A 15,059-nucleotide genomic window follows, 5' to 3' on the forward strand; every position below is an offset into this window, starting at 1 on the left:
GCGAAAAACATTTTGTTAGAAAGCAATAGATTCGTTGTTAGTTTTTATTTTTATTTTTTAACATTAAATTGATTTAAAAATTTGTTTTTAAGTGATATTTTTTCAATTCATTCTTCTATTTACCATTTTATCTGGTTTGCCTTAAAAAGTTATTGGTATTTTTTTTAACCTAAAGTATGAATATTTGTGTTCGGTTTGAAAATGCCACTTATATATACTTTTATTTGAATTTTTATTTGGGAATCTAGAATTAACGTATTTAATAAAATGTTTTTGATGCCAACCCTGGTAGTTATGCTTCAACAACTCTGGTAGTAATGAAATTATTTTTAACTATGATTTTGACTATTATTTTGCAATAAGTTTTAATAATCTTTTGTTTAAAAAATTTTTTAAAAAGTTATAAAAATCTTTTGTTTTTCGTGACCTGTTCTCATTTCTTTTTATAAGTATTTCTTATTTCTCTGTGAAATTTTATTGTTTATTCTAATTAAAATGCATCACATAATATATTTCATATTATAAAATATACAAGTTATAAACAGATTATATTTTGTATTATAAAACATAAATTCTCTGTGAAGATTATATTTTGTATTATAAAACATAAATTCTCTTTTTTTTTTTTTTTTTTTTGAGTTTTATATCAACGTCGAAATCGAATATTTAAACTCTCACTCTTTGAGTTTTTTATGGTTTTATATATATTCAACATATTTCAAAAAAAGATAGTCGAAGGAGATTTTCGATTTTATATTTCTAAATTTTATTTTTTATTACGAATTCGATTTTTAAACTTTTATTTAAAATCTGTGTTTGAATGATGAACGATTTCCTTGTGTATTATTAAAACAACTGAACGATGTTATTTTTGTAAATTTAAATTAATTTCTACGTTGGTTTGAAATGAATTACGAAGTACTTTTTTTTTGTTCATATGAATTAATTTGTTTTATATTTTTTTAAGCATCTTACATTTATAATAAAATAAAGTTATTTTGTATATTTAATAAAATTTAACTTTAATTTTAATTTAATTTATTTATGTATTAATATGTAGAATATCATAATTTCGATTATTATTTTAACTTTTTTTTATTTGTTATTTTATTTTTTCTTTAGATCGTCTACTTGAATCAAAAACTTTTTACGATGTTTTAGATTATGAAACTTATTACGTTAATTTATTCATTGAATGTTTTTATGAAAGTCAATCATCATTTAATGATAAAATAAAATTATTCGTTGATAAACGAGAGTGGACGATTTCGATTGACGATGGAAAAACTTCTTACAAAACTTCTTGTGAAAATTATTTCGTAAATCATTACATTAAATCTGGAAGAAAGTTATCGAGGTTAGATGTTGATAAAAATATTTTAAGTGATGAAGAAAAAAATCTTATAATTCAATGTTCAACAAATGTTAGCCATGTTCGCCATTTTTATTGTCCAATTAAATTCGAAGGATGGAAACCGAAAGATAAGATTGAAGTGTTGTCGATAGTCACCTCACGTTATTTAATAACAAAAAAAGATTTTGAAGATAGTTTTCTTCCGTGGATTAATCTTTGTGAAGCATTACATCTTTACCTTCACGACGACATCGATTTCATTGAAGAGATTTGTGAATGGATTTATTGTTCGAATGTCAAGTGGTTGTGGATCAAGTACCGTACGATCGAGGAAAAGTACCGTAGAAAAGATTTTTGTAACCTCGATGAATTAAAAAACTTTATTACACAGAAAAATGTTTAATATCTTAAGTAAAATATAAACTATAATTATAAAGTAATAAATGAAATATTTAATATATTATTTTATAATTAAAATATACGAATTAGTTTTAATAATTTTGTTTTGTTAATGTTTTAGTTTTATATTTTTAATGTTTAAAAATTTAAATTTATAAAATAAAATTAATTTTATTTTTAAATATTAGTAATAGTAAAATAATCAATTATTTTATATATTATTATTGTTGTTATTATTACTATTATTATTATTATTATTATTATTATTATTATTATTATTATTATGCAACATAATTATTTCTTTCAATATATATTTAAAGTAAAGCAACGTACTAAAAAGTTTTTACACTTTTTCAGCAACCTCTTAAATGAATGTTTAAAATTTTAGTTTAATTAGCATTAATTATAATTTTTATTAAATGAATATAATAAGATATATAGTTATAAATAAATAATTAAAAACTTTAAATTCATTTAATAAAAAATTTTTATTAAATGAATATATAGTTATAAATAAAAACTAGAATTATTTTCGTTTTCTTTTTTGATAAATTGATTTTAAATAACATAGACGTAGAGTAAAATTTTTTTGAGGTTTTAAAAAATTTGAAAATATTAATAACGTTATGTGGAAATCTTTTGTTTAATATTTAATATATTTAACATTTTTGTTGAATATGTTTATTATTTATTTTTTAAATAAAATATTAAATATATTTTATAATATTGAAAAAAGTGAATTATTTTAATTTTCGATTTACTAAATATATTTATGAGCCGTTTTTTCTAAGAATCAGGCAAATTCCTGAAACTGTGGAAGTGACCTCCTCCAAATTGCTTGAATTTTTTATATATTGATCAGAATATAGAAAAAACCTGTTGGGGAAAAAAAAAAATTTCAAAAATGTTTCGTTCACTCGGAATCTGGGCTTAAATTTTTGAGATTTTTTTAAAAATTTTTAGAAATTTAGTTTTTGCCACCTTTGAACCCATTTTTTTGGCAAGGCAAAAAGTTGCACATAGCTTTTGTAGTTAATATCAGACGTAACCCAAAAGCTCTCTCCAAAAAATATAAAAAAGTTGCGTGACACTGTGCGGTTGGCTAATTATCATAGTTCAAAAGTACAAAATCAATCAGTTTTGTCAACTTTTAATCGGAGTTAATTCTAGCGGCGAAGTGTTGCACACAATTTTTCTTTTAGGATTTGAAAATATCAAAGGTATTGAGTCTAAAAATGCAAAGAAAGTTATGTGATACCTAAGGCCTATTAATATATTAAGGCTTGAAATTGGAAAAAAATGTTTTAGTATACTTACAAAATGAACTATTACGGCAGAGGCGCTTAGTTTTGTAAAAATGTAAACATATCCAACTGTCAATACAAAAAGGTCCTAACATAATAATAAAAAAAATTCGTGTGATTTTGTCACACGCATGATATAACATGAATTAAAAACTGAACAAAAATCTAACATCAAGATAACTATATTGCTAATTAAATAAAACATAAATCAAACATTTAAATGTTTTTCCATTTAAAAAGTAGTTTTTCATTTATTAATAGAGTCATTTACACACATTATCCACCACATCACACATAATTTCTACTCTGCTGCAGTAAGTTTCTCTAAGAATAATGATATGACTGTATTATAGTCTTCTTCGGATAATGAATAATCGCCGCAACCATTGATTAGAAAAGGAGCATTTACTAAACAGATAATTTTATCAGTTTGGTTATTTATCTCCTCGGTAGTAACCGGCCAGCGAAAAGTATTCTTCTCTTGCCCGTTAATCATACAATTAACTCTGATCCCAGTTATAGATACCTAAAAGTATTAGCGCAACATTTAAAATAATATAATAAAGAGTTTATGATTTGTTTAATTTTGCTTACATTCAATAAAACTTGTAAAGTCTTATATAATGTCATTCTGAAATTATTTTTACATTTTATTTATATTCCTTTTATTTTAGAGCACTGTTTTGTAAAACAAAATAAAAACTTGAAACTAATATATACTTTGAATAATATTACCTCCATCATATATCCAATATTCCATTGTTTTTCATATGCAACAGCAACCCAATCATTCACTTTCCATACAAGAAAAAATTTCTTTTGCAAGATTGGCGATGTCTTCCTCATATTTATTATCATCTTCATTGTCTCCTGCCAGATTAAAGTCATCGTTTTCGCCATAAACTTCTTTGTTATCGTTAACCTGACTATTTTCATTATTTTCTGTTGTCGGTTCTACCAACTTACCTTTTCTTTTCAGGTTACTAAATCTATAACAATATCAATTGTACATATTTTTAAACATATGTAAACAAACACACAAAATTATAACTTTCACCTAAATTTTAATTTCATATTTGTAAAAGAACTATTTAACAGTCAGAAACATAATCTAATTTGCAAAAGTTTTGATAGCAACAATGCTTACTTTGAAAATAAAGATCTTATCTGTTGGCTAGTTACATATTGATCAGGCGGAAGTTCTCTCCTCAGCTGCATGTGAACCTGCTCAGGGCTCATTTTATTACCTGATTCTTCTCCACGAATAAAGTATTTATACAACAGTTCTTTCTGCTGATTTGAAAATCTAAAAGAACTTCGAACTGGTAATGCCCAACCTTGCAATAGAAAAATGTTCATGCAATGTGGTTTGTCTTTTACGGAAGCACTGTTAGAGGATGAAGAAATTGGCATATTTAGTTGTGAAGTAATTTTCATCTTATGAACAAACGAGTTGCGAACTTTATCCAATGATGTTAATGATTTCGGAACTGTATGAAGACCGGATAGCATGTGTTCTTCTAACTCAGCATCGCTTTCAAATGATAAAGTACAATTCATTTCAGTGCAAAATCTTAATGAATATAATTGCCTGTCACTTCTTTTCTGTTTTTCCTTAAGTGACTTGTTACGCTTAATTGAATTATCTGTTTTGCTATATGGCAACAACAACTTAATCGAGGGTTGAATTTTAAGATTTCCATACTCTTGTTCAATTCCCTCACCGATATTGAAATAACGCCACATCTTCATACTTTTCTCACCAAACTCAAATGAGTGATAGTTGCTAATGTTCTTAATGTTTGGTCCAGTAACTACAGTTTTATCATTGCTAATTTGAGCAACTGCTACTTTTGCATCTTTAGCGCCAAAACTATAATGCATAGCCTTGTGTATATCTTCAGCAGTCAAAAGATTATTACCAGAGTCAACGTAACTCCTTAAAATTGTCTTTACTACTGCACTCTCCCTGTCACATTGATCTTTTCCACAACAGGGTTCATTATAATCGTATCTCAGCAACTTTATATCTCTCTCTTTGCATACATTGTAGATTGCTTCAGCTGAAAGATTTCCCTGATAGCAGCCGGCATTATCAGATTTGGTAAACATTTTCTTGATATGCGGTTGATCAATTCTGAATTGGTCTAAAACTGCAGTGGCTAACGAAACAACATCACCTATTCCCTGATCACACTTATACATTGAAGTAAAGTAAACACGTTTGAATAACTTTCCTGCTATTTTTATGAAGAATATATCCACATGTAAACTCATTCCTTTCTTGCCAAAATACTCTCTTTGGCCCTCACTGTATCGAACCGGAAGAATTTTTTGACAAAAATCTTTAGGCCAGAAAGCAGTTTCATCGTTTAATTGTTTAAAAGCTTCGATTTTTGCCTTTTTCTGTTGAGAATCTCTCATCAGGTGTTTTATGTAGTTGAATACATCCTTTACAGCAATTTCCAAATCATAAATAGAATCAGCATCGTCAGAATTTTGAAATGTTAGTTCTTTGATCATCTCGATAGCTTTGCACAAATCATAGCAATCGGCACATACCACTTCTGATATCTCTGTGTTGGATTGAAGATTTTTTTCAGATGGATCTGATAAGGCATGTTTTGAGCTATGAGAAGAAATGTTTGAGTCATTGACACTACAATTGGTTTGATAACTTGTTTTCAAATACCTTTTTCCTTTTTCAAGGGCAGCTTCGAGAGATTTAGAACTAAATCTTTGTGCCAATTTTTGTAATGTTTGAAAACCATTCATGCCTGAAGCAGTAACATCATCTAATCCAGCTAAGCTTTTTCGACTTGAAGGTTTTATTGCATGCAATACTTTCCACAAACTTGAATCAGATAATGGTATATAATTGTTTTCACTACAACTTTTTCGATAGAACATGATAGCGTGGCTATATTTTGTCGTCAGTATTGCATGCACTATCTTTTGTTCTTCACCGCTGTCGTATTTTAATTTGGTTATTCCATAAGCAACATCATGCAAAATACCGCTTGTAAATATAAAGTCTAAGAAATGTTCACACTTTGTTTGATCAAGGCTAGATCGGATGAATACTTTCTTCTCTGGAAATGCCAACCCTTTATGAGATGCATGCCATTTTCTTGCTGTTTCTATACGATGTTTGGTACACTCAAATGTGTTCATTATAAACTTTTTGGTATACTTGGTATGGTCTAATAATGAGAGGATAACTAACTTTCCCATGGAATCACTTTGCTTATATACTTTCTGAGCACGAATAATTTCAATTGGGAGAGAGCTATTTATTTCATCAACATTTTTACTGTTAAGAAAATCTATAAGTATTTCCTCTTGTCCAGGAGCAACAGCTTCCGCAACTTTTTTCTTTAATAAGTTTTCTAGGCGAACATACTTGCGTTTTAACTTATCTTTAGTAGTATCTTCCAGATATTCGAACTTCCTTTTTAATCTAAATTTTATTGGACTTGCATTAAGAACCTCAGTTACACTCTCACGGCTTCTTAGAGATTCGTCCAAAATCTCCTGTGAAACATTAATTTCACCGGGATCAAATTCTTCATCTGGAGTAGCAGGTGTCATATATGTTTGTTCTTGTTGTGTTTGTGTTTCTGTACATAAATTGGTGTTTTCGTTGACTCTAGATAAAGCAGTTTCTTGTTTTAAATGGGTAAAACACAGCATTGCACCAACTGAAAATACTTCATTGTATCGCTTTGACATTAATATGACGACATGTATTGGTGACGCCCTTAAAGCGGGAGATTTTTTTCCTTTAATATTTAGATGGTGAGGATGAAAGCATGTTTTTGGAGGACTCCATGCGATACCAAACGTGTACCGGTGAAAAGCACATATTTGTTCATCCTTTTCAAGATTTCTTTTAAGTCTATTTGCAATAAGTCCATTTTCTTCCCAAATATTATTATCGTTTAATCGCATGACCTAAAAACAGTTTTTTAAACAATTATTAAGTGTGTCATTTAAAGCATTGTTTATAATCTGACTCTTCACGAAAAATGTTTACAAGTTTGAAATATATTATTATTAAAATACAATATTGCAAGAGTGTGATTAATTTAGTGATTATTTATTAAAAGAGTGAGGAATTAATTAAAAGAGCTATTTTTTTGTTTAAAGAACTTTGTCTCAAAATCTTATTGCAGAGAAGTTATAAAGTATGTAATTATAAAAATTATATTACAGTCTGCGTAAATTTAAAATACATAATTACCTTTAAGTTGATGAGGTGTTTCTTAACATCAACATCTCCCAGCTGATGAATGTAGAACATTTTGTTTATAATTTTATGTTTTTTGAATGATCCACAATTTCCTTTTGAAAAGCAACAACAGTTTTCATAAAAATATTTGTTTTGTTTCATACTCAACTAAAAACAAGTTCTATTTATGCAGTACCTATTTCTCAATAGCAATGATAAAATATCTACTCTATTTATGCAAATTTTAAAGATCGTTAAAATAAAGTTAAGACATTTTTATGGTAAAGTAAACAACCGCCCACTAACTTGTTTCTCCACAATCGTGATATCAGCGATTCTTCTTCCATTCGATCACCACAAGTTATTTGGTTATGATGTAAATTTAAATAATTCACTTCTGATCATGTATTGTTTTTTATTATTATTTATTTCAATTGTTATGATTTCTATATCATAGTCAGAAACGCTTAAATTTTTTCTTAACATTACGTGCAATGTTTTGTGTAATGCTAAATGCTAATTTTGAATGATAGAAATTTTATTGTGAGCGAAAACCTCATCTGTGTGTCCAAAAAAATATCTCTTCGTACTTAATCGTTTTTAACAATTTGTACCTTTATTTTTAACTTAATATCTAAAGATCACACGAATTTTTTTTATTAATATGTTAGGACCTTTTTGTATTGACAGTTGGATATGTTTACATTTTTACAAAACTAAGCGCCTCTGCCGTAATGGTTCATTTTGTAAGTATACTAAAACATTTTTTTCCAATTTCAAGCCTTAATATATTAATAGGCCTTAGGTATCACATAACTTTCTTTGCATTTTTAGACTCAATACCTTTGATAATTTCAAATCCTAAAAGAAAAATTGTGTGCAACACTTCGCCGCTAGAATTAACTCCGATTAAAAATTGACAAAAGTGATTGATTTTGTACTTTTGAACTATGATAATTAGCCAACCGCACAGTGTCACGCAACTTTTTTATATTTTTTGGAGAGAGCTTTTGGGTTACGTCTGATATTAACTACAAAAGCTATGTGCAACTTTTTGCCTTGCCAAAAAAATGGGTTCAAAGGTGGCAAAAACTAAATTTCTAAAAATTTTTAAAAAAATCTCAAAAATTTAAGCCCAGATTCCGAGTGAACGAAACATTTTTGAAATTTTTTTTTTTCCCCAACAGGTTTTTTCTATATTCTGATCAATATATAAAAAATTCAAGCAATTTGGAGGAGGTCACTTCCATTGACTGCCTGATTCTTACAAAAAATGTCTCTTATGTTCATGAACAACTATTTTAAAAATTTAAGGATTTCGCCATTTGTTTCTTCAAACGATTTTTGTTGTCAAAATAAAAAAGTTCGAAAGTTTTGTAGAATTTTTATTCGAAGTTTTTTTGTTCGGAAATAAAAGTTTCATTTAAGTTACAAATAACGTTGTTTACTTAATTGTAAATTAATAGTTAGATATTATTTTAAAAATATTAACATCTTAAAAAAGTTTCTTTTGTAATAAAATTAAATTAAACATGTTAATTGAAGAAAACTGTTTCTTAACTAAATAAATTATAAAAAATTCTCTAAGAGATAAATAATGATGTACCATGTTTTGTTTTAATCATGAATAGTAAAACTTGGTGTATATTAAGTTTATAAAGAATAAGGGCATTAAGTTTCCTAAAAAGAGATTCGTAATTAACCATTTTGTAAACGCCAAATAAAATCCTGGGGACATTTTTTTGCTTACTGTCTATTTTTTTGATTTCTTTAGTTAACTGAAATAAGTAGTTTCTCAAGCAATATTGCAGTAGGTAAGACAACCATTAATAAATAAAAAGTATACATTTCATATTATATAAGTTTTAGTATTAAAAAATGGTCACTATTTATAGCATAAAAATAAAAAGTATACTTTTTAAAGACTTTGTTTTAACAATTAGTCACTACATTTAGCATAGAAAAGATTTTTGAGTATTTATTTCTAATAGAGTTTGTATGAAATTTCCATGGTACAGTTTATGGGGGGAGGTGGGGTTACTCAAAAACGTACTAGAGGCGGTTTACCGGCGCTTGTTTTTTTATTTCTCCTTAAACTTGATTTTTTTTATTTTAACGAAAGCAATAAAATTCACGAGTTAAAGAAAAATCATCATTATGTTATGTAAAAGAATGTTTTATTAGCCAAATTCATTTCAGAGGCCTGGTCTCGAAATTAGTTCGATATAGGGAAAAAAGTAAAGATGGTAAGTTTGTTATTAAAAAAAAATTTGTTATTAAAAAAAAATAACCTTGTTATTAAAAAAAAATTAACTAAACAATACCGTTGCTGCTGCTATTAGTTTCTAATTCATTATGATTAAAAACGTAAATGATTTGATACTTTCGAGGAATTGCGAAACAATTGCAAATGTATTTATGTTATTTAAAGCTAAAAGTTAAACTAAAGCCTAATAGGCTATTTAATATTGTTATTGAATAGCAAACCTGTATTTTCAATGCAGTCTCCCATTAAAAATACCTAAAATTAAAGCTGAATGGTCATCAAACAAGATATTTTACGATAAGAAAATTAGTGAAGATGTCATTTACAGATATTGTGACCATAAAAAGGAAGGACTTCCTGAAAAAGCATAAAGAATGCTACGAAGTGAAAATTAAATCATTAAATCTAAGAGTATAAAATTATATAGTCGCTATTTGAGATTAGTTGACTTTTTGATTGATTTAATCCTGAAATAGAACATTGCAGTTGTCCTGTTAGTTCAAGTAAGTTGTGTACTTTCGCTTACTTTCACTTTTGTGTTTTTTAAAACACAATAATGATAAAATACTAACTGCAATGAAAACTATAAAAGAAAAGATTCACTCTATCTTGCACAGAACAGTTACAAAGTGCAACCATATTTTAAAATTAACAGAGTCCTTAAATAATAATAAAAAAAGAGATGACATAATTGCTATATCAGCAGATCCAGAACTAAACTATTTTTAAAAAGATGTATCATTAATTGTTTTAAAATTGAAATAGCACTTAAAAAAAGTGGCTGTTTATCTGTAACGTGTTTATTTTGTACTAATTAAATTGAAATTTAAACGCAAATCATCTGTCTGTCAACATTTACATTATAAATAGTTACAAAGAACTGCCTTTGTTTTATCAGATTGTATTTGTTTTAGTACCTAATTATTTGATTTAATTATACTTCACAATAGATAACACTAAATTTGAAAACATTGACCTCTATATCAATAAACTCACAGAAGATTCAAATAATAGTGATATTTTAAGAAAAATTACACTTTTAAAAATAATACTAAAAGTGTCACTAATATCATTTTAAATAACACTGAAAATACTCATGTACAAAGCACTTGTAACGGTTTAAAAGGCATATTTCTCATTTATAGAGAGCGTTTTGACACTGGTATTGTAAATATTGATCTTAGTAACCGCATGGCTCCAAAACGAGCCATGCAGTTACTAAGGTCGATAAACTTAGAACAAAACACAAAATAGTAGCATGATTTTAGAAAACATAAAATTACAGCTGACTGCCAACTGTACAGCTATTGACTTTCTAATTTAATTGGTTTTTTTGACCAGCAAAAACAGGTTTCACGCCGGCCAATATTGTGGGCAGGGAGCAAAATAACCCAAGTTGAAATTTTTATATGGTGTTTATATAGAGTAGAAGAGTGTTTTAAGTTGAACAGAATTTTTTTTTACAAATATAAAATTAGGTATTTTGAAGTCAAAGTCCAATATTCAATAATGTGGTACTAAAACAGCATAAACAGCAGGTGTAAAAAAAAAAAAAAAAACTATTCAACTTAAAACACTCTATACCAGTTAATAAACAACCACTGAAAATTTTAGAAACGGCTCTTGAATGGTTGGCGAGCAATGTTGGCCGGCGTCTTAAATACTATATACTGAGAAAAAAGCAAATTAACATTTTTTAATTAAATAACACCAAAGAATGTATAAAAAAGCAATCATTAACTTCATTAAATCTAAAAAACAGTATTTAAAATCCTCCTGGTTCATAAGTTATACCCTCTTTTTCCAAATTATTGTCATTTTTTAAAATTCTTTTTGCTCTATTTAACTGTCGCCTCAACTTATTCTTTTCATTCATTCTATATTTAGATTGTTTTATTCTTTTATTGTTTATTTTATTGGAACCTTTAACCATGAAAGCACCTGGTAACATATTTAATTGTTCAAAAACTAACACTGAAGCTTTCATACCAATATTAAAATTTGCTACCGCATCGTATACACCAAATTTCAAATTAGCGAGTGACACATATCTGGTCTTCGGTAATCGGTCCCAAATCATACTGTTGAACGATTCATTTGCGTTTTGAGTTTTCCCAAGTAAACATTTTTTTAGTTCTGAATCTTTGCTAAGATCCTCAAAAATAGGTCTAATTTTCAAAATTATGTTCATTGGAAGACCTGGACCCGGTTTGTAAGTGTTGGTTTTATTTGCTTTATCAAAGTTGAACTTGCACCAACTATTGATGCCGGTAGGACAGTGAGGAAAATGCAAGTTATTTGTTTTGGAAGATGCAACATGAAATAATGTAGCCAATACGCTTGCCTTCATACCTGCTAAGTTTCCAGCATTTTGCCTAATAGCAACGCCAAAGAAATTTTGCAGACGATCGATTACTGCATCAGTAAGACAACCACGCCCACCGAGACCTTTTTCTCTTTTCTTTAAATTTCGTAGTCGTGTACCAACACGTTTTTGATAGTGTCCCACACATTCTAACTTATTAACTTGAATGCCAGGGTAAGTATCTATGACATTAATGAAACTTTTGCTGTCCTCGTCTCCTAAAAAATTCACTTATCGCAGTTTGAACTTGTCAATAGATCTTAAAAACACACGTTTTGCACCAGTGGTCTCCATACCGCTTGCAGATCCTTTGTAATTGTTTTTACAAATGTGCGAGTTCCTCCATTGAGCATAGGCTGTAGGGTTTGTTTTTAAAAGATCTTTCTTTAAAAAGCAACCTTTGCAGAACCTGCACATTGGTTCGACATCCAAAACCTTTCCAGTGTCCATTGATAATGCAGAAAAGACACCGTTTAATGATGAAAAGCCTCTTCTCTGCCAAGTACCATCACACGACACACCAAGATCAAAAACTTCATCATTAGCAACATGTTTACGCAATTCTGCTACTGCATCAAACATGGTATCTTCAGAAACTTTTTGTGTGACAGCACCTATTTTCACAGCTAACTTATCATAATTATTTTGAGTCATTGGTTGTAGCATATTCATTAAAGTGGTGAATATTTTTATACCAGAATGTCCCTGTCCAAGTGCATGCATTGCGTATACTGTTCTACAATTAATATCATATCCTCTGTTACATTGTTTTGAAGTATAAAACTCATTTTCATATTTGCAGTTAAAGCACTTGATTAGTAACTTAGAGGCAAGTCCTTTTTTGTCTTGCATTTTTTCGGACAATGACAAGGATGAACACTCGCCACATTGAGGGCATGCTAAAGCACTAAATATATCAGATAATATAGAGCAATCTATAATCCTATATCCAGATACTTTCATTCTTGTAAAAGCTCTGGAACATTCAATTGGCTTTACCTTCTTCGCAGATACAGATGTAGAAAATAAATTTAATCCAGATTCGTTATTTACAGAGTTATTATTGACAGTTGTATTATTTGAATCAATCAAAGTTGTTATAGAAGGATTATCATTTAACTCCATTTCAATATTTTCTTTGTCAAGACTATTAAATTTCTTCCATAAGAAACCTCTCCTCCTTTTATTAATTATTGTTCTTGATTTTATTCTACACGCTTTACCCATTTTTTTAAAAAATTAAGAAAATTGACAACTTTAAAAGCTTCAGAATAACAGAAAACTGTACTTGATAAACCAGACTTTTTTCGCTCGGTGGATAAGTAAAGAAGCCTAACCAAGCATTTTACTGCAGCTATTTAAAAACACACATAAGTTATTAGGATTTTTAATGAGGTGCTACACCGTTGCCATGGGCGTTGCTATGGTATAAATTTTAAGGTACCTTAAAAAAATGCTAAATTTGAAGGATTTAATAATTAAAATCAGTAAATAAACAAATAATTTTGAATTCTGCATACATTAAAATAAATAAATAAAAATATTTTTTATAAAATTTGGGTAAGTTTAGAGGAGGTTTCCCCTTAACCTAATGAACAATAAATATTAGTTGTATAAATAAATAATTATATATATGAATGTTGTATAAATAAACAACAAATATTAGTTGTAATAAATATTAGTTGTAGCTCTGATAAAGATATGTAACCCTGATTGAAGTTTGTTAGACTAGAAAACTCAAAGCTGCGTGATTGTGTTGGGCCATGAACAACAAGTAGAAAATTTCCCTCAATGTTATGTTTCATGCCAGCTACAGATTGAGTGTGCAGATACAAAACTTTATGTTTTTTAATCATACCTGCTAGAGACCAATACATCAAACGTTTTTAAATTTAACAAATAATACTTTATTAGCCATTGTTGAAGAAACAGAAAATTCATTACATGGTTGGAAGAAAATGAAAAACTGAAATTATCTTGAAATCAAGTTTTGCAATCTAATTTCGCTATGTTAAAAATCAAATTTGGCAATTTGGTTTTGTTATGTTAAAACCATTAAGAAAATTTATAAAAAACTCAAAGTTTGTTCCCATTGTAATTTTTTTGAGATAAAAGCAATTTAAATGTTCTGAAAATTTTATTTTTGAACTTGTATATATGAAGGGTTCCTTTTATAATTTTTGTAACTATAATTTTCTTTTTGCTGAATTGTCTTTTTCTTAGCTAATCTTTTTCCATATTGTTTAACTGGAATAATAATGTCTGGCAAAATGTTTGTATTTTATCTCTTTTTATAAACTTGTAAACAAGAGTATTTTGAGTAGACCATTAGAATCTTTTGAATTAAAACTTTTATAGAGCATAAAGCAGAAGAACAAATCAATTGAAGCGTTTTAAAAATCTAGCCAGAAAAAGTATAAATATTAGGATGTAGGATACTTGTTTTTAATTTTTTATCAAACTGAGAAGCTACCATTTTTTTTCCCCATACATCGTAAACATAAGTGTGCGGACTGCGTCAAATGAATTTGGCTAATGAAACGTGGAGTTGATTACAGTATTTGTTTTAAATGTTTCAAAAAACTTTCGCGTCGGGTTTAAAAAGACGTTATTTTGTAATTAATAATACGTAAGTACGCAGAGGAAAAGGGGGTTAAAAAGATGCAGTGGTAAGGGGGTTCTAAATCAGTGATTTTACTGCGTGCGTACTTTATGGATGCCCCCTAACATCGCATAAAATAACAGAACAACTTAAACTTAGAAAACTTAGAGTTACAAGATGAAGATTTTTCAGAAAAAATTAAAACAGACTTTTTTAATAGTAATAGACTTTTCGTCGAAATTTTGTTATTAAAAATGTTTTTCAAAATCTGAGATTATTTGATAGTTGATATTGTTAACTTTTGTTAAACTTTTTTCGTTACATCTGTGCATATGACAGAATAGGGCATTATGAGCACCTTAAGCGAAAATTGAAATTTTTAAAAAAATAATTATGATGGATCCAAAATTTTTGCGAATAAACAAATTTTAGGGATCACTACTTATCGTCTACATAAATATTTGGGTACCCGATTTTTTTTCTTAAAAATTTAAATTTTGAAGAAAAAAAATCGGGTACCCAAGTAATTTAAGGCATT

General features: G+C 28.1%; 1 protein-coding gene across 1 annotated transcript in view; it reads left to right on the plus strand.

Annotated features, from left to right (window-relative positions):
* The window catches only part of LOC136075800 (NACHT, LRR and PYD domains-containing protein 3-like), a 28,499-nt gene extending 26,568 nt beyond the window's left edge, over positions 1 to 1,931 (plus strand). Inside the window, exon 6 of the mRNA XM_065789238.1 lies at positions 1,123 to 1,931. Coding sequence (XP_065645310.1) covers positions 1,123 to 1,757 — 635 coding nt within the window. The 3' untranslated portion in view covers positions 1,758 to 1,931. The remainder of the gene's footprint in view (positions 1 to 1,122) is intronic.
* Positions 1,932 to 15,059: the final 13,128 nt, after the last annotated feature.

The sequence above is a fragment of the Hydra vulgaris genome, chromosome 02, assembly GCF_038396675.1.
Source record: "Hydra vulgaris chromosome 02, alternate assembly HydraT2T_AEP".
Classification (NCBI taxonomy): domain Eukaryota; kingdom Metazoa; phylum Cnidaria; class Hydrozoa; order Anthoathecata; family Hydridae; genus Hydra; species Hydra vulgaris.